This window comes from Dendrobates tinctorius, unplaced genomic scaffold (assembly GCF_039654945.1).
Source record: "Dendrobates tinctorius isolate UK_male_01 unplaced genomic scaffold, ASM3965494v1 ptg000020l, whole genome shotgun sequence".
NCBI lineage: Eukaryota > Metazoa > Chordata > Amphibia > Anura > Dendrobatidae > Dendrobates > Dendrobates tinctorius.
The window spans coordinates 6299214-6320207 of record NW_027361688.1 but is presented as its reverse complement, the minus strand read 5'-3'; the positions used below and the strand labels follow the sequence as shown (position 1 = coordinate 6320207).

General features: G+C 45.3%; 2 protein-coding genes across 12 annotated transcripts in view; both read left to right on the top strand.

Moving 5' to 3' along the window:
• Positions 1-1878, top strand: part of DGKI (diacylglycerol kinase iota) — a 300508-nt gene extending 298630 nt beyond the window's left edge. For 10 of the 11 annotated variants that reach the window (XM_073567545.1, XM_073567544.1, XM_073567546.1 and 7 more), the window contains 2 exons: positions 171-270; positions 960-1878. In XM_073567545.1, the coding sequence (XP_073423646.1) occupies positions 171-270; positions 960-1076 (217 nt within the window). In that variant the 3' untranslated portion in view covers positions 1077-1878. The remainder of the gene's footprint in view (positions 1-170; positions 271-959) is intronic. The other variant, XM_073567542.1, reaches the window with a different exon arrangement.
• Positions 1879-10075: 8197 nt separating this feature from the next.
• The window catches only part of PTN (pleiotrophin), a 44814-nt gene continuing 33895 nt past the window's right edge, over positions 10076-20994 (top strand). The window contains exon 1 of the mRNA XM_073567534.1: positions 10076-10373. The gene's annotated coding sequence lies outside the window, so the exon portion shown is untranslated. The remainder of the gene's footprint in view (positions 10374-20994) is intronic.

The window sequence follows — 20994 nt, the reverse complement described above, 5'->3', positions numbered from 1 at the left end:
ATCGAAGGATGGATTTATTTCTGAGAAAGCGTAGCGAACACTTTATTTTCTATTCCCTGAGGTTCAGAATGGGTATTGTTATACATCAGACATGGACATTGACTTTATATCACAGATGTATGACCTTGCACAATGTGTGTTCACTATTATCTGTTTTGGTTTTTTTTTAGAGGAGAGACGGCATTGCACAAAGCTACTTTCCAGGGTCACCGGCATGTTTGCCAAATTCTCGTGGATGCTGGTGCTTGTTTGTCGAAGAGGGATTTTAAGGTGAATCATCAGCTAGTTTTAGGGTCACTGAGTTGATTAAAAAAACACTAAGAAAAGACAAGATTATGTTTATCGGGAGCTTGATGGCAGACTGTTATTAGTGGTTGTCTGTAGAAGAAGGGTTAGGGGAAGACCTTAGTTTCGAGCCTCTGGATCTTTACGGTTGGCCCCTCGGGAGCGCAGTCAGTTTGAGTCGCTTATTAGCAAATGTCAAACTCCTGTTATATGGCCCCTCAAAAAATTACACTTTCCAAAAGTTTCCATCTCCCTTATGCTACCGTTTCCATCTCTCTAAGACCTTCTGCTTCCGCACCTTTACTTTCTACACCCAACTCTTTTTGCCTTGGCTTCTTCTGCCAAATAGTTGAGCCACCTTGAAGTTGGAAGTCGAAAATCCAGCTCCATCTAGCCTAAAGGTGGCCATGATATAGTGGGTGAAAGTTGGCAACTAATAAAATTTAACACAAAGTCAGATGTCCCCAGTTTTATAACCTTTTAGGAACTACAGTGGTCCACCACTGTACCCCAGAACAGGTTTGAGGGTTTGGTGGCTATACAACACTTTTAACGGCTTTTCCTTCCCAAATAATGACCCATAAAAATACTTACAAAATTAGCCAATTAATATTCAGTTGGACCAATATATTTTATTACTTTTGACCAAATTGTATTTTTTTTTATTTCAACAGGGACAAACCCCGCTGGACATAGCCCAAAATACCGGAGACTCCGAACTTGTATCCTACTTGGAAACATGTCAAGCAAAACAACTTCTTTCCAATGACGACTTGGAGACAGCAGTTTGATGAGGGCACCATATGGCAGAAACCAGTTTGAAAAGAGAAGAGACCCGCATAGGCGAAAGGTTCCTGGTGAAGGTCACCCCCCTCACCCAGGTGGAGGAAACTGGTCGGAAGTGGCACCCCTTCTTCATGCAAGATTTTCAGTGTAAGGTGCACTTTCCAGTTTCTAAAGGGCTAACGAGACATGCCACGGAACTGCCACTTACTTGTTGAGGGATGACGTAAGCAGGATGAAGGTGAAGGATGGCAGAAGTGGGGCCGAACCCTCGTCCCATGAGGAACCCTCTCTCTCTCTTTCTTTCTCTGTGTATTCCAAAAAGGCGCATGATCCCGTCCATTGTCTTATCTCCTCACGTTGGTCAGACCTATCCCGGTTCGGTCAGAAGGGAGGACTCAGACGCCGGCACAGTGTTATCAATCTCACAGCTGTTATTTAATTTTTTTGTTTTTGTTTTTATTCAGTATCTGCAGAGCCAACTCATTAAAAAGAGACTGGAACCTACAAGGAATGAGTGTGGTGACCATCCGGGCACAAACAGATTATAATTTATTCATCATATGGAGAGTCGACATAATATATCATTATTTTTTTTAATGAGAACATTCACATGACCTAAAATACCGTTATAATTATACAACACGAGAAGACATCCTGTCACACTCACAAATATATGGATATATATATCGGCGCTCATATACCATGGCATATCCTGTGATGTTTGATTTGTAACATTATTACATAGATCGTTGCAAACTACTGTTCTCTGTCCGACATTTTAGGTTATTAAAGTCTAAATGAAGTGTCCTTTTATTAAAAAGTAACCTTCATCTACACCTCAGTCATTATATGCCTGTACATGGGAGCAGTATTATAGTAGTTATATTCTTGTACATAGGGGCAGTATTATAGTAGTTATATTCTTGTACATAGGGGGCAGTATTATAGTACCTATATTCTGGTACATAGGGGCAGTATTATAGTAGTTATATTCTTGTACATAGGAGCAGTATTATAGTACCTATATTCTGGTACATAGGGGCAGTATTATAGTAGTTATATTCTTGTACATAGGGGCAGTATTATAGTAGTTATATTCTTGTACATTGGGGGCAGTATTATAATAGTTATATTCTTGTACATAGGAGCAGTATTATAGTACCTATATTCTGGTACATAGGGGCAGTATTATAGTAGTTATATTCTGGTACATAGGGGCAGTATTATAGTAGTTATATTCTTGTACATGGGAGCAGTATTATAGTAGTTATATTCTTGTACATAGGGGGCAGTATTATAGTAGTTATATTCTTGTACATAGGGGCAGTATTATAGTAGTTTTATTCTTGTACATAGGGGGCAGTATTATAGTAGCTAGATTCTTGGACATAGTGAGCAGTATTATAGTAGTTATATTCTTGTACATAGGGGGCAGTATTATAGTAGTTATATTCTTGTACATAGGGGTAGTATTATAGTAGTTATATTCCTGTACATAGGGACAGTATTATAGTAGTTATATTCTTGTACATAGGGGAAGTATTATAGTAGTTATATTCTTGTACATAGGGGGCAGTATTATAGTAGTTATATTCTTGTACATAGGGGCAGTATTATAGTAGTTATATTCTTGTACATAGGGGGTAGTATTATAGTAGTTATATTCTTGGACATAGGGGGTAGTATTAAACATTTATTTGTAGTTCAATTATATATATGGTATCCACCATAACTTGGTATAACAGGTAAAACACCAGACGCCGCAGTCTCATCTCATGGATGTGATGAATTTATTGACCTTACTCATATGACGACCGTTCAGATCGTTTCCATGATCGGATTTGTCAAAAGGTTTTGTGCAGTGGTAACAAAATAACACTCCGCTAAACAGACATAATATAAATCACAGACGATGGATAAATATAATACTGTGGTGGTAACGTAAATGTGTCAAGTGAGAGGGAAGGTCAATGATGGAAGACTTGTAATAAACTCATGCTGACCGGACGTGTCCTGAGCAAGCGGTATTTAAGAGGCACAATATTATTGATCCTGGCATCTAATATATCAGTATGGAGTGGTGGCCGCCATGAGCTGAGACAGGTGGAATACATAGTCTTGCTCTTCAATAGACTCCCTCAAAAAGGAAAATAAAGTCCAGATAAAGCATCCCCAATCCCACCATGCCCTGTATTCACCCCTTTCATAATCTCTGCAGCAAGTTACAACAGCCAGCAACCAGCTGTATACAGATCCTATTATTAAGTAGTGAGCTCCCCCTAGTGGTGGCTGAAGGCTGCCAAAAATATTGTTTTTTTTATTTATGACTTTTCGAAGCTAAGCAAAGGATTACTAATAGGAAAACTGACGTCTCAACATAGAAGGTTTTAAGAAATATTCAAGATATATTCCCGTCCCCCAAGGAGCCTCACTGAGGATCCTGAGCTCGGAGAGGCCCGATCAGCTTTCTAACTTCTCTGTTTTAATATATACTTGCATTCCTCATTAAAAATTATGGACCATCTTTTCATAGGTCGGTACATAGTTAGTCCTCCTGGAAATATGTAAATAAATAAGTAATCCTCTAGGCAGTAGGACATAGTCATACACTCTGATAACGTCATTGTAGAACTGTAAAAGATAACATCCAGGTATCAATGTAGGTATACATTTCCAAGGGGAACAACAGATGAACAACATATTTTAAAGAACCATGTTCCAGAATTATTTTATTTTTTTTTTACAATTAAAAGAACATTTTATATTAAATTAATACACTACTATGTTGTACATTATGGAATTCCTCAGTTAAACCTCCTGGAAAAATGCTAATAAGTTGATAACAGGGTGGTACAATTCGCCTAGTTAATCGGGTACTTTCTAACACAGTAAGGACAGTATCTGTGTAGTAGAATGGCAATGCCCAGTTGTCAATTTGTTTATTTCCAGGAACAATAGAGGAATCAACGTGTTCTAAGAATCATTATTTCAAAGGGATAAAAGATTTTGAATAATCGTTATCGTTCTCTTCAAAAAATCTAAAAATTCTACAAATATTTTAAAAACTGAACTTCCAGGCGGGAGATGACAACTTCTGTAGTCTGATCTCACAGATGCTGATGGGCGGAGGACTCGTGAGATTGCTGCAGCCATTACTTTAATGGACTTGGCTCAGCCAGAAGATAGAGCAGGAGAAAACCTCCGGGACGTCGGCATCGTCTCTTCACCAGAAATGATCCATTTATAATGGCTAATAAAATTAATTCCATCATTCCAGTATTTGCTTTCGTCCCCCCCTCCATTACCGATCCGGCAGAATAGAAAAATGCCAGGGGGTGATCTGAGACTATATCGATCTGAAGGGTTTTTAGAGGAAACTGAGCCGCCTCAACATTTACTAGTCGAGCAGTTTTATCCTAACAATGGCCACACGGTTACATACTGAATATAAAGTACAGGATTATACCGTATCATACTATATCATATACATCACTATACAATACAGTATATACCATAACATGACACTATACCATAATATATCCTAACACTATACTAATAAACCACACTCTACTATAAAGTACTATATCATGCCATACAATAAAACATTATACCATATTGTACCAACCAGAATGGAAGGATCATATTTCTGTCCAGCCGCAACACTGATGCCTCCATGCTGTGCCAGTCATTGCACTGCTTACCCATCCACCACAGAGTATAATATAAAATCTCTGACCCACAAAGTGCTCCATGGTTCCGCACCATCTTATATCTCATCTATGTCTATCACCTTATGTATTTCTGTCCAGTCGCTACACCGATGCCTGCATTCTGTGCCAGCCATTGCACTCGTTAACCCATCCGCCACAGAGTATAATATAAAATCTCACCCAAAAAGCACTACACGTTTCTGTGCCATCTTGTATCGCATCCCTCATCTCTATCACCCTATGCATTTCTGTCCAGTCGCTACACTGATGCTTCCATGCTGTGCCAGCTATTGCACTGGTTACCTATCCGCCACGGAGTATAATATAAACTTATCTCTCACCCACAAAGTGCTACACAATTTTGCGCCATCTTATATCTCGTCTTTGTCTATCACCCTTCTTATTTCTGTTCAGTAGCTACACCGTTGCCTCCATGCTGTGCCAGTCATTGTGCTGGTTACCCATCCACCACAGAGCATAATATAAACTTATCTCTTTCACCCAGAAAGATCCGATATCACCTCCCTCATGTCTATCACCATCCTACAAAATACAAACTCCCACTTCAGTCTGCAAGACTTTTCTAGTGCTGCCCTAGTTTTCCTGAATGTACCGTGGTGGTGGGACATCCCTTAAGTATCTGCCCCCTTCGCGCCACCTATAGGAAAACAAATACCCTGTTCTCAGAGGATTGGGATTAGTTTTGAACCCATGGAGTGATGTGATGCCCTATAGGACAATATCCTAGTAAATAGCTATATACTCGGGTTTGTCTGGTTTTGAAAACCCCCCTTTGTTTGGTAGTTGACCCATTTAGGTAGCATTGGCGATGGGAGGCACCTAATAAGAAAGCATGAATGATGAGACCAGAAATGCTGCAGTTCAGGAGGTCACTAGATTCTGGGCATCCATGGCCTTAGGGTGGTTTGTGCCCTATGAAATATCTTTTACTGCCCCCTCGCCCTTAAGTTTTTGTGCCCAAAAACATCACTATACCAGGAATTGTATTGTGCTCTTCCATTTCCATAACTTGTGGGTGCAATGTGGGATCAGAGGCGGAAGATCCACGTGATCAGATCATTAAGTCCAGTTGTGACCCCTAGAAGAGTTACCGCTGATCTTCCCTGGGAGTCACATACTCCCAAAGGTTAACCATAATCATGGCATAGCCCATGAAGAAAACAGACTCTGGCTGCCCAGTGACTCAGCATCAGACATCTGCTGCCCATAGAAGTCAATGAACTCCTCCATTGGAGCCCCTTTGTCAGGAGGTCAGGCAGAGGTTGTATATGTAGCTATGTACTGTAGATACTTTGTACATCCATATCAGGAAATGAGGGAGTTAATTCATCTCAGCAATAGTTAAATGTGATGTGATTCTGAGGCTCCTGGGAGGCTGGAGGTCCCTGTGCACCGGGCATGATATGCAACATGGAAACATCCAGCCTGTGATTGCACCAGACGACTCCCGGGGGGGGGGAGTACTTTTATATTTCATACTGGGAAGTGTTGCAGAGTTGTGATAAATCTCCTGCTGATGTATAATGCATGGCGGGGACGGATTACATGTCACTGGCAGCTGGACGTCTGGCTCTGGGAGCCATCGTCAGCCTTGGGATTCAGCTTCGGTGACCCTCCTGAGCTCTCCGGAGGCCCACTTTACCCAGAACAATGGGGACAACTCAAAACATGGAGGGCATGAGACAAGAATGTGTAATGTATGAGGGGAGGAGGTGACGACTACTGGGGTCGCAGTACGAGAGTTGTCATGTACGATGCCATTCCCAGTATATAGCTAGAACATTCGCAGGACCCCTACGGATCCTATAAAGCTTTTATAGGTTCTTCCATGTGCACCACTGCAGGTCTCGTAAATTTGGGGCTAGAGACCCCTTTTATTATCTGTTACCATAAGGGGAGGCCAGGACTATAGTCGTGGCCAGAGACATTAAAGCATCAGTGTCCCGGCTTTCCCTCACAGAAAATTGCAATCCACTGTTCGGTGTAGCTGTGTCTCCAGGGTCGGGTCCCCCCGGGCACTTCCCAAGCGGCGATGGCCCCTCTCCGAGGCGACTCCCAGTCACTGAGACACAGTCCATGGTAACTTGAACGGTTTCTTCACTGACATCTTCACACAATATATCCACAGTTGGCACATCGTAGATGACACATTCGTCTTGCTTCCTCAGCTCTGCTCACTTTGCTGACGCTTCTATACGGCACGTGCCCGGACCGTCTTACTGCTTCCCAAAATACAAACAATGGTAATACCCAGAGAGGAGCAGCAGTCCCATGCCATATGTATAAAAAACAAATCTGAACTGAGAAAAGTAAGTTAATGTGTATGCACAATGTAAGTGCATATAAACACATGACCATTAACCAGAGAAAACAAAAAGCAAAAAACACAAATATCCTGAACTAAAAGTAAAAAATATACTGCAAATAATGCATAAAGGTAATAATAATAATAAGGGTATTTAGTAAACATAATTTTGATCAAAATAATGAACAAGCCATCCCGCCACGTCACGGCAACCCTTGTGGGACAGTCCCTACTCTAGTATTTAAAACCTTTTCACTTGCCAAGTGGCGTGAATGTGAATAAGGGTCGAGCGGCTGAACCACTAGTAACAGCTTAGGCCAGACTGGATGGCTTTCCCAGCTCAGAAAGAGGGCGGTCACACCCATATATGCACTGAATGCACAATGAAATGAATAAAAAACAAATCTGAACTGAGAAAAGTAAGTTAATGTGTATGCACAATGTAAGTGCATATAAACACATGACCATTAACCAGAGAAAACAAAAAGCAAAAAACACAAATATCCTGAACTAAAAGTAAAAAATATACTGCAAATAATGCACTTGGCAAGTGAAAAGGTTTTAAATACTAGAGTAGGGACTGTCCCACAAGGGTTGCCGTGACGTGGCGGGATGGCTTGTTCATTATTTTGATCAAAATTATGTTTACTAAATACCCTTATTATTATTATTACCTTTATGCATTATTTGCAGTATATTTTTTACTTTTAGTTCAGGATATTTGTGTTTTTTGCTTTTTGTTTTCCCATGCCATATGTGTGGTAATACAACATGAGACAGTACCATTTTGCAATGAATAATACATTGAACATATTACTTAACCCCTTTACATACCCCCCAATCTCCACCAGTTATCTGTGACTCCTGTTACTTTCCCTTTATGTATGTGTATTTTTCTCTTCTAAAGTCCCCCCTTCCTCTCGATTCTCCCATTACCTTTCCTCTAAATGTTCCTCCCTTTACCTTTCCCCTCTACAATACTCTTTTCAACTTTCCTCTCTAAGTTACTCCCTCTTCTGTTTCTTGCTCAATTTACCTTCCCTCTGTTATTTTTTCCCCTTTCTTCTCTATGTCTCTGTTTCTCCCCAAATATGTGCTCCTTCCTTCCTTCCCCTTTCTGCTATAGATTCATCCATTGACCTTTTCTCTCCGTTATTGACACCCGTCACCTTTCCCTTCTATCCTGTTTGTTACTCCATTTACTTTCCTACTGCCTGTTTCTTTTGTATTCTTTCTCCTTTCTTCACTGTACATAGTAATTATCCATGTATGTGTGACCCTTCATTCCCTCTTTCTCCACTTACCTTTGTTTCACCTTGTTTGTATCTTCCTCTCTATATAACTCCCTTTACCTTTACTTTCTGGTTTTCCTTTCACTTGACCTCTCTTTCCCTCTTTCTCCATTTTGCCTTTGTTTCTCCTTGTTTGTATCTTCCTCTCTACATAACTTCCTTGACCTTTCCTTTCTGGTTTTCCTTTCACTTGACCTCTCTTTCTCTCTTTGTTACTCCCTCTTCCTGTTATTCTGTTTTCTTTCTCCTTTATGCCTTTGTTTCTCCTAGTTTGCTTCTTCCTTCCCCTTTCTCCACTATGCCTTTGTTTCTCTTTGCTTGTTGCTTTCCCCTTTCTCTTTAGGTTACTCTCTTGACCTTTCCTCTCTGTTTTGCCTTTCATTTTCCTTTCTTCTGTTTGTTTCTCCCTCATTCTGTAATTTTTTTGCCTTTGTTTCTTTTAGTTTGCTCCTTCCTTCCCCATTCCTCCCTTTACCTTTCCTTTCAGTCTGTACTGCCCTGATGTTTAGCTTTTCTTTATTTCTTAATCCCCAATATCTGTATCAGGATAAATACAAGTTGCATTAATAATCCTCCCTAATATGTATATGAATAAAGCTTTACTTATGTCAATTTTCACTTCTCTTTCCACAACTGCCAGTAGGATCCCCCCCCCCCAGCGTCTATATTTGGGATGCAGGTCATAGGAATTCTGGATAAAATTACACTTTGACATCTGCGATCTGATGTTATATTCTTAAGAAAAATCACATTAAATGTAAATGAGCTGTTGAGATCTATGGGCCGGACATAGATCTCGCTGATAATCTGCCTCCAGAGCTTATTAACAATGTTAGACATGGATCAGGAGAGCAGACTGCCAGTCATTACTTGTCTCACACTCGTAATGCCCCTTTTCATTTATAATAATTTACAGAGGCAGATTCTCAAGATCTATGTCCGGATGAGAAAAAAAACAAATCTCTTCATCTCCTCCTTTAGTCTTGGTCTCAGCATGTGTCTCTTCCTCACCCTTCTCTCCTCCTCCCTTCAACCTGTATCAGACTGACCACAAGACAGAGTAGTTCCTTTTTGTACTTCCTCATCTGTTGCTTCCTCTCTATGTTCCTCCCTGTGCCTTCCCTTCGTGGCTCTATCAATAACAGAACCTTATACTTTGCTAGCACCTTTGTCTCCTCTTTCTCCTGTGTTCGTCTCATTCTTCATTCTGTGCCCATCTCTTCCCTCTCTTCATGGCCTTCTGTCTCTGACCCTTCTCCTCTCATCCATGTGTATCAGACTGAACACAAGATAATAATTACAATGTATTTCTTTGTTTCCTTTTTGTCTTCTCCTCTCTATGTTCCCCCCCGAGCCTTCCCTTTATATATCCTTATGAATACCAGAACTCTTGATTTTCTGACACCTTTTCTTCTTCTCTGTTGGTGTCACTCATCCCTACTTCTGCCTCGTCTCTTCCCTCTGGCTCTGTCTCCCCTGCATCCTCTCCTCTTGTTAGACACAAGTGAACTTCTGATGTTTACAAATAAACATTTCTAGAATAAAGTCACATTCTGTTTATTTGTAAGCAATCAGATGTTTCTTTCTTCCTGGAATGTGATCCCCCCCAGAGCAGAGCACAGCCCCCTGAGCAGGGAGGAGAATGGTCCCAGGCTGAGCTTATCATGCAGAGCTCCCAGGGCTGTCACTGTCTCTTCCACCCCCTGCTCCTCAGCAGCAGAGACATCAGCACAGGCACCAACAGGCGGAGACAGCAGGAACTCACAAGAACTTTCCATCTCAGGGAAAAGCACAGATCCTGGAGAAATCCAGACAAATCCCCTACTGGAAGAAAGAGCAACAGAGAAGAGATTGGGCGCAAAAGTGCACAAAAGGCGCAAGGACTGGGGCAAGGAATCCGACCCAGGCAGGAGATTAACAAGAAGCGGAAGGAAAAGAGAGGAGGACAGTGACTGAGGAGACAGAGGCATCAAAGTAAGTGACTCTGTGTCCTCCATGGCTTCAGCACCAAAGACAGAGGAACAGCAAGAGGCCCAGCAAGATGTCCTCTGCTGCTCCAACCCACACACCTTCTGTACTAATGCCCCTCTGCTGCTCCAACCTACAGACCCAGATCTAATGCCCCTCTGCTGCTCCATCCCACAGACCCTGATCTAATGCCCCTCTGCTGCTCCAACCCACAGACCCTGAACTAATGCCCCACTGCTGCTCCAACCCACAGACCCTGATCTAATGCCCCTCTGCTGCTCCAACCCACAGACCCTGAACTAATGCCCCTCTGCTGCTCCAACCTACAGACCCAGATCTAATGCCCCTCTGCTCCTCCAACCCACAGACCCCTGAACTAATTCCCCTCCAACCCACAGACCCCCCTGAACTAATGCCCCTCTGCTGCTCCAAGCTACAGACCCATGATCTAATGCCCATCTGCTGGTCCAACCCCCCACAGACCCTTGAACTAATGCCCATCTGCAACTCCAACCCACAGACTCTATGTAATAATTCCCATTTGCTGCTCCAATCCACAGACCCCCTGATCTAATGTCCCTCTGCTACTCTAACCATCAGACACCCTGATCTAATGCCCCTCTTCTACTCCAACCACAGATCTCTGATCTAATGCCTGTCTGCTGCTCCAACCCATAGACCTTCTGATCTAATGCCTCTCTGTTGCTCCAACCCACAGTCCCCATGATCTAATACCTTTCTGCTCCTCCAACCCACAGACCCCTGATCTAATGCCCATCTGTTGCTCCAACCCACAGTCCCGCTGCTCTACTGACCCTCTGCTTCTCTAACCCACAAACCATCTGATCAAATGTCCCTCTGTTGTTCCAACCCACACATCTCCTGATCTTTGGCCCCTCTTCTGCTCCAACCCTTGAACCCCCTTAGCTAATGCCCGTTTGCTGCTCCAACCCACAGACCCCCTAATATAATGCCCATTTGTTACTCCAACCCACAGATCTTCTGTACAAATGCCGCCTGCTGCTTCAACCCACAGACCCTCTGTGCTAATGCCCCTCAGCTACTCCAACCCACAGAGCCCCTGCACTAATGCCCCTCTAGTGCTCCTGTCCACAGACCCCCTGATCTAATGCCCTGCTGCTACTCCAATCCACAGACCTTCTGTACCAATGCCCCTTTGTACTCCAACCCACAGACCCCCTTATCTAATGCCCCACTGCTACGCCAATCCATAGACCCTCTGTAGTAATGCCCCACTGCAACTCCAACCCACAGACCTCCTGATCTAACACCCCTCTGCTGCTCCAACCTACAGACCTCCTGATCTAATGCCCCTCTCCTGCTCCAGCCTACAGACCCCTGATCTAATGGCCATCTGTTGTTCCAAACCAAAGACCCCCTGATCTAATGCCCCTCTGGACCCTCTGTGCTAATACCCCTCTGCTACTCCAACCCACAGACCCCCTGATCTAATGCCCCTCTGCTGCTCTAATCTACAGACCCCTGATCTAACATCCCTCTGCTGCTCCAACCCACAAATTTTCTATACAAGTGCCCCCTGCTGCTCCAACCCACAGACTCTCTGTGCTAATGCCCCTCTGCTATTCCAACCCACAGACCCCCTGATCTTATACCCCTCTGCTACTCCAACCCACAGGGCCCCTGCACTAATGCCCCTCTGCTGCTCCTATCTACAGACACCCTGATGTAATGCCCCTCTTCTACTCCAACCCACAGACCTTCTGTACTAATTCCCCTCTGCTGCTCCAACCCACAGACCCCTGATCTAATGCCCCTCTGCTCCTCCAACCCACAGACCCCTGAACTAATGCCCCTCTGCTCCTTCAACCCATAGATTCCCCTGATCTAATGCCCTTCTGTTGCTCCAATCTACAGACCCCTGGTCTAGCGCCACTCTGCGGCTCCAACCCATAGACCCCTGATCTAATGGCCATCTGTTGCTCCAACCTACAAACCTCCTGATCTAATGTCCCTCTGCTACTCCAACCCACAGACACTCTGATCAAATGCCCCACTGCTACTCCAACCCACAGACACCCTGATCTAATGCCCCTCTGCTGCTCCAATCTACAGACCCTTGGTCTAACGCCCCTCTGCTGCTCCAACAGTCAGACCCCTGATCTAATGGCCATCTGTTGCTCCTACCCACAAACCCCTTGATCTAATGTCCCTCTGCTACTCCAACCCACAGACCCCCTGATCAAATGCCCCGCTGCTACTCCAACTCACAGACCTCCTGATCTAATGCCCCTCTGTTGCTCCAACCCACCGACCCCCTGATCTAAATGCACCTCTGCTGCTCCAACCCATAGACTATCTGATCAAATGTCCCTCTACTGTTCCAACCCATACATCTCCTGATCTAATTCCCCTGTTCTGCTTCAACCCACGGACACCCTTATCTAATGCCCCCTGATGCTCTAATCCACAGACATTCTGATCCAATGCCCCTTTGCTGCTCCAACCCACAAGCCCCCTAATCTAATGCCCCTCTGCTACTCCAACAGATCTTCTGTACAAATGCCCACTGCTGCTCCAATCCACAGACCCTCTGTGCTAATGCCCCTCTGCTACTCCAACCTACAGACCCCCTGATCTAATGCCGCCTTGCTTCTCCAACACACAGAGCCCCTGAAATAATGCCCCTCTGCTGCTCCTATCTACAAACTACCTGATCTAATGGCCCTTTGCTACTCCTACCCACAGCTCTTCTTGCCCCTCTGCTGCTCCAACCGACAGACCCTCTGTGCTTATGCCCCTCTGCTTCTCCAACCCACAGACCCCCTGATCTAACACCTCTCTGCTACTCCAACCCATAGACCCCATGATCTAATGGCCATTTGTGGCTCCAACCCACAGACCCCCTGATCTAATGCCCCTCTTCTGCTCCAACCCACAGACATTCTGATCTAATGACCCTCTGCTACTCTAACCCACAAACCTTCTGATCAAATGTCCCTCTGCTGCTCCAACTCACACATCCCCTGATCAAATGCCCCCTGATGCTCCAACCCACACATGTTTTGATCCAATGTCCCTTTGCTGCTCCAATCCACAGACCCCCTAATCTAATATCCCTCTGCTACTCCAACCCACAGACCTTCTGTACTAATGCCCCCTGCTGATTCAACCCATAGACCCCCCTTATCTAATGCCTCTCTGGTGCGCCAGCCCATAGACCTACTGATCCAATGCCCTTTTGTTGCGCCAAACCCAAAGACCCACTGATTTAATACTCCGCTGCTCCTCCAACCCACAGACCCCCTGATCTAATGCCCCTCTGCTACTCCAACTCACAGATTCCCTGATCTAATGCCCCTCTGCTGCTCCAACCCACAGACCCCACTGATCTAATACCCCTCTGCTGCTCCAACCCACAGACCCCCTGATCTAATGCCCCTCTGCTACTCCAACTCACAGATTCCCTGATCTAATGCCCCTCTGCTGCTCCAACCCACAGACCTCACTGATCTAATACCCCTCTGCTGCTCCAACCCACAGACCCCACTGATCTAATGCCCCTCTGCTGCTCCAACCCACTGACCCCCTGATCTAATGCCCCTCTGCTACTCCAACTCACAGATTCCCTGATCTAATGCCCCTCTGCTACTCCAACTCACAGATTCCCTGATCTAATACCCCTCTGCTGCTCCAACCCACAGACCCCACTGATCTAAAATCCCTCTGCTGCTCCAACTCACAGATTCCCTGATCTAATGCCCCACTGCTACTCCAACTCACAGATTCCCTGATCTAATGACCCTCTGCTGCTCCAACCCACAGACCCCACTGATCTAATACCCCTCTGCTGCTCCAACCCACAGACCCCACTGATCTAATATCCCTCTGCTACTCCAAGTAGTGGACCTTCTAATATCATAATATTATTAAGTTTATGCGTTGGTCACTTTGGTACCGTAATATTGATGATAATTTGATACTGCAGGAGGGGAAAGTGACAGTACAATTACATTAAAAAGACTGGTGACTAGTGATAGGCGTTATCCGAGCATGTTTGTGTGCTAACCGAGTGACTTTGGCGTGCTCGAAAAAATATGTTTGAATCCCCGCGGCTGAATGTCTCACGGCTGTTAGACAGCCACAACAAACAGGCAATCCCTACATGTGTTGCGGCTGTCGAACAGGCGGGAGACGTGCAGCTGCGGGGATTCAAACATATTATTCTAGAACGCCGAGGACACTCGGTTAGCACCTGAGCATGCACAGATAACACTTTAACCAAGCATGTTCACTCATCACTACTGACGACCATGGCTAGATGCCCCCTGCTTTGTAGAGGGGGAGATGTCGGGGAGGTCTCTGGCTCTGCAGCACTGATTTAGTTTGGAGGAGGCAGGATGCTTTGATGGTTTCAGGATGGAGTTCATCTCTAAAGTTGCACTAAGTGTAATAGGAAGGATTTTATTTTTACTTTAAAGAAACCTTTTTATATCAAGGAATCCCATAAATCATCTAAGATCTAGGGGGAAACCCGGGAACAAGTGTTTAATTTCCCTGCAGCGCCATCACAGGAGAAATGAAGTATCACACAATTTCTCCAGAAAGATGCACTTTTTGTAGCGAGAGAAGATGAAGGGTATGTGCACACTTTGCGGTTTCTGCTGCGTTTCCGCAGCGTTTTTGGCTCTGCAGAAACGCTGCAGATTCTGCTGTGTTGTACAGTACCTTTATTTCCTATGGAAATAAAAAAAAAGCTGTGCACATGCTGCGTTTTTTTCCGCGCGGTTTTGCTGCGGTTTTCAAAACGCAGCATGTCAATTGTTTGGTGCAGAAACGCTGCAGTTTTACACCTCATCCATTATGAGGTGAAAACCGCAGGGCAAAACCGCAGGCAAAACTGCAGATAAACCGCAGATAAACCGCATAAAAACCGCAGCACTTTGTCCTGCGGATTTCCTGCGGTTTTCTCTACAAAATCCGCAGAGACAAAAAACTATGTGTGCACATACCCGAAGGGACTGAAATTTTCCTTTTTGGCTACAAGTGATCTTCAATGTAAAATAGTGCTCAATACAGCTGGTATAACCTGGGTATCTCCTGTATATAATTATGTACAGCTGGTATAACCTGGGCATCTCCCGTATATAATTATATATGTACAGCTGGTATAACCTGGGTATATCCTGTATATAATTATATATGTACAGCTGGTATAACCTGGGCATCTCCCGTATATAATTATATATGTACAGCTGGTATAACCTGGGCATCTCCTGTGTATAATTATATATGTACAGCTGGTATAACCTGGGCATCTCCTGTGTATAATTATATATGTACAGCTGGTATAACCTGGGCATCTTCTGTATATAATTATATATGTACAGCTGGTATAACCTGGGCATCTTCTGTATATAATTATATATGTACAGCTGGTATAACCTGGGCATCTCCTGTGTATAATTATATATATACAGCCGGTATAACCTGGGTATCTCCTGTGTATAATTATATATGTACAGCTGGTATAACCTGGGCATCTCCTGTGTATAATTATATATGTACAGCTGGTATAACCTGGGCATCTCCTGTATATAATTATATATGTACAGCTGGTATAACCTGGGCATCTCCTGTATATAATTATATATGTACAGCTGGTATAACCTGGGCAACTCCTGTATATAATTATATATGTACAGCTGGTATAACCTGGGCATCTCCTGTGTATAATTATATATGTACAGCCGGTATAACCTGGGTATCTCCTGTGTATAATTATATATGTACAGCTGGTATAACCTGGGCATCTCCTGTGTATAATTATATATGTACAGCTGGTATAACCTTGGCATCTCCTGTATATAATTATATATGTACAGCTGGTATAACCTGGGCATCTCCTGTATATAATTATATATGTACAGCTGGTATAACCTGGGCAACTCCTGTATATAATTATATATGTACAGCTGGTATAACCTGGGTATCTCCTGTGTATAATTATGTATGTACAGCTGGTATAACCTGGGCATCTCCTGTATATAATTATAAATGTACAGCTGGTATAACCTGGGCATCTCCTGTATATAATTATATATATGTACAGCTGGTATAACCTGGGTATCTCCTGTATATAATTATATATATGTACAGCTGGTATAACCTGAGTATCTCCTGTATATAATTATATATATGTACAGCTGGTATAACCTGGGTATCACCTGTGTATAATTATATATGTACAGCTGGTATAACCTGGGCATCTCCTGTGTATAATTATATATGTACAGCTGGTATAACCTGGGCATCTCCTGTATATAATTATAAATGTACAGCTGGTATAACCTGGGCATCTCCTGTATATAATTATATATATGTACAGCTGGTATAACCTGGGTATCTCCAGTGTATAATTATATATGTACAGCTGGTATAACCTGGGCATCTCCTGTATATAATTATAAATGTACAGCTGATATAACCTGGGCATCTCCTCTATATAATTATATATATACAGCTGGTATAACCTGGGCATCTCCTTTATATAATTATATATGTAAAACTGGTATAACCTGGGCATCTCCTGTATATAATTATATATGTACAGCTGGTATAACCTGGGCATCTCCTGTATATAACTATATATGTACAGCTGGTATAACCTGGGCATCGCCTGTATATAATTATAGACTGTTCTCTTGATTGTATTTCTCTTGTGGGGAGACTGGTTGTTGTGTGACGGGTTCCTCGGGGTGGTAAGTGGCGCCTAAGTCTGGATTGTCTGTGCGCTTTAATAGGATTGTTGTGATATTAATAGACGGTTTGTACCTGGGTTTTCCTGACCAGATGGACGTGCGAGCTTAGAGCCTTTGACCTCGACCGCTGAGGTGCCTTCAGGCAGGAACTGATCGCTAGTTGTCTCGCAATTTCTCATGGCACCTGGGCACTCACCGCCCCCTTGGCATGTACCAGCCCCTGGGCAGACACTGCCAACTGGGCACACACCGTCCTCTATGCACACATCGGATTCTGGGTACACATCGGGTATGGACACACATCGGCTTCTGGGCACACACCAAACCCTGGGCACACACTGACCCCTGTGCACACACTGGCCCCTGTGCACACACTGGCCTCTGGACACACACTGGCCCCTGGGCACACACCGGCTTTGGTCACACACCAGCCTCTGGGCACACACCGGCCTCTATGCACACATCAGATCCTGGGTTTACATTGGCTATGGGCACATACCAACCCCTGGGCACACACTCGTCCCTTGGCACACATCTGCCCCTGGGTACACACTGGCCTCTGGGCACACACCGGCTATGGACACACACTGGCCCCTGGGCACACACTGGCTATGGACACACACCAGCCTCTGGGCACTCACCGGCCTCTGGCCATGTAGGATCTGTGCAGTATAATGACCCTGCAGCCTCCTGCCCACCGCTCGGAGCTGTCAATTTCCAGGTAAGAAGTCAAAACACCTTTATGGGGAGTCTTTGATCGTTGACGATAAGTAAAAAATGAGAGAACCAGAACGGAGCGCTGACTTTGGGGGGATTACACAAACCACGTTCTGTTTCCGACTGTCACGTGCCCAAAGTGTCAGGATTGTTTCCTAAAATGTGGGCCTGTCAGAAGTTCTGGTTGTGCCCATCACCCCAGAAGCCCTATAATTCCTGCGTCTGATCCTGCGTTACAATGCAAGTAAAATTTGAAACTGTAACAAACCCCCATGTGTGAGAAGTACTCGGGCCTGGTGTCGTCCACTCACTGACAACAAGCAGAGATCTGGAAGCACAATGTTTTTTAGTACCGTTCGTGATGTCGCCATCCGGTGATCCAAGACTCGGATTATTGGATTTTCTGGATTATCGGATTAAATGAATTAAAGGTGATGCTGATAATAGAGTTGGATCCTGTGACATCAGTGGTCCCAGGACCCCCGGTCTCACCATGTATAGAGGGGACACATATTTTTGGTGATTGTGTTGTGGGTCAGGGTGGCGGCTTCTCCAGAGCTCATTTCCTTTCCTCCCTCGCCGAGCGCCTCCATTCCTCCCCTGATGAATGAGCCTCATTCAGTCCCTCTGTCGGGGGCCGGAGGGGAGGGTCGCTCTGAACCTGCTCCCATTTTTGCTGCTCTGTTACGTGTTGTCCCTGGAAACGGACAGAGAGAATGAATGTCGAGTAAAGTTGCCGAGAAGTGAGAACCAGAGGCAAAGATCCAAATCTAGGATCCGGACAGAAACGTATCTCCTCCCCTCCCCCATCGCTTGTCCGTTGTAGACGAGGAATCCATCAATGCGCACCTGGGGAGGAGATTGTCTGCCCCATCACCACCACATAGCCCCCTGAGAAGCCCTCAACAAACCACATCGGGGTCCCACTCATCACTGAGAAACCAGTCATGTAGTGGAAGCGGTAATAATGAGTAAGCAAAACTGTGATGTTCCCAGTATACAGCAGGCCTTGTGGGGTGTTCCCAGAATATGGCAGGCCTTGTGGGGTGTTCCCAGTATACTGCAGGCCTTGTGGGGTGTTCCCAGTATACGGCAGGTCTTGTGGGGTGTTCCCAGAATATGGCAGGTCTTGTGGGGTGTTCCCAGTATACTGCAGGCCTTGTGGGGTGTTCCCAGAATATGGCAGGTCTTGTGGGGTGTTCCCAGTATACTGCAGGCCTTGTGGGGTGTTCCCAGTATACGGCAGGTCTTGTGAGGTGTTCCTAATATACGGCAGGTCTTGTGGGGTGTTCCCAGTATATGGCAGGCCTTGTGGGGTGTTCCCAGTATACGGCAGGTCTTGTGAGGTGTTCCTAATATACGGCAGGTCTTGTGAGGTGTTCCCAGTATACGGCAGGTCTTGTGAGGTGTTCCCGGTATATGGCAGGTCTTGTGAGGTGTTCCCAGTATATGGCAGGTCTTGTGGAGTGTTCCCAGAATAAGGCAGGTCTTGTGGAGTGTTTTCAGTATACGGCAGGCCTTGTGGGGTGTTCCCAGTATACGGCAGGTCTTGTGAGGTGTTCCCGGTATATGGCAGGTCTTGTGAGGTGTTCCCAGTATATGGCAGGTCTTGTGGGGTGTTCTCAGTATACGGCAGGTCTTGTGGGGTGTTCCCAGAATATGGCAGGTCTTGTGGAGTGTTTTCAGTATACGGCAGGCCTTGTGGGGTGTTCCCAGTATACGGCAGGTCTTGTGAGGTGTTCCCGGTATATGGCAGGTCTTGTGGAGTGTTTTCAGTATACGGCAGGTCTTGTGGGGTGTTCCCAGTATACGGCAGGTCTTGTGAGGTGTTCCCAGTATATGGCAGGTCTTGTGGAGTGTTCCCAGAATAAGGCAGGTCTTGTGGAGTGTTTTCAGTATACGGCAGGCCTTGTGGGGTGTTTCCAGTATACGGCAGGTCTTGTGAGGTGTTCCCGGTATATGGCAGGTCTTGTGAGGTGTTCCCAGTATATGGCAGGTCTTGTGGGGTGTTCCCAGAATATGGCAGGTCTTGTGGAGTGTTTTCAGTATACGGCAGGCCTTGTGGGGTGTTCCCAGTATACGGCAGGTCTTGTGAGGTGTTCCCGGTATATGGCAGGTCTTGTGAGGTGTTCCCAGTATATGGCAGGTCTTGTGGGGTGTTCCCAGAATAAGGCAGGTCTTGTGAGGTGTTCCTAATATACGGCAGGTCTTGTGGGGTGTTCCCAGTATATGGCAGGCCTTATGAGGTGTTCCTGGTATACGGCAGGTCTTGTGGGGTGTTCCCAGTATATGGCAGGCCTTATGAGGTGTTCCTGGTATACGGCAGGCCTTGTGGGGTGTTCCCAGTATATGGCAGGCCTTATGAGGTGTTCCTGGTATACGGCAGATCTTGTGGGGTGTTCCCAGTATATGGCAGGCCTTATGAGGTGTTCCTGGTATACGGCAGGCCTTGTGGGGTGTTCCCAGTATATGGCAGGCCTTATGAGGTGTTCCTGGTATACGGCAGGCCTTGTGGGGTGTTCCCAGTATATGGCAGGCCTTATGAGGTGTTCCTGGTATACGGCAGGCCTTGTGGGGTGTTCCCAGTATATGGCAGGCCTTATGAGGTGTTCCTGGTATACGGCAGGTCTTGTGAGGTGTTCCTGGTATACGGCAGGTCTTGTGAGGTGTTCCCAGTATATGGCAGGCCTTGTGAGGTGTTCCTGGTATACGGCAGGTCTTGTGGGGTGTTCCCAGTATATGGCAGGCCTTGTGAGGTGTTCCTAATATACGGCAGGTCTTGTGGGGTGTTCCCAGTATATGGCAGGCCTTATGAGGTGTTCCTGGTATACGGCAGGTCTTGTGGGGTGTTCCCAGAATATGGCAGGCCTTATGAGGTGTTCCTGGTATACGGCAGGCCTTGTGGGGTGTTCCCAGTATATGGCAGGCTTTGTGGGGTGTTCCCAGTATACGGCAGGTCTTGTGGGGTGTTCCCAGTATACAGCAGGTCTTGTGGGGTGTTCCCAGTATACTGCAGGCCTTGTGGGGTGTTCCCAGAATATGGCAGGTCTTGTGGGGTGTTCCCAGTATACTGCAGGCCTTGTGGGGTGTTCCCAGTATACGGCAGGTCTTGTGAGGTGTTCCTAATATACGGCAGGTCTTGTGGGGTGTTCCCAGTATATGGCAGGCCT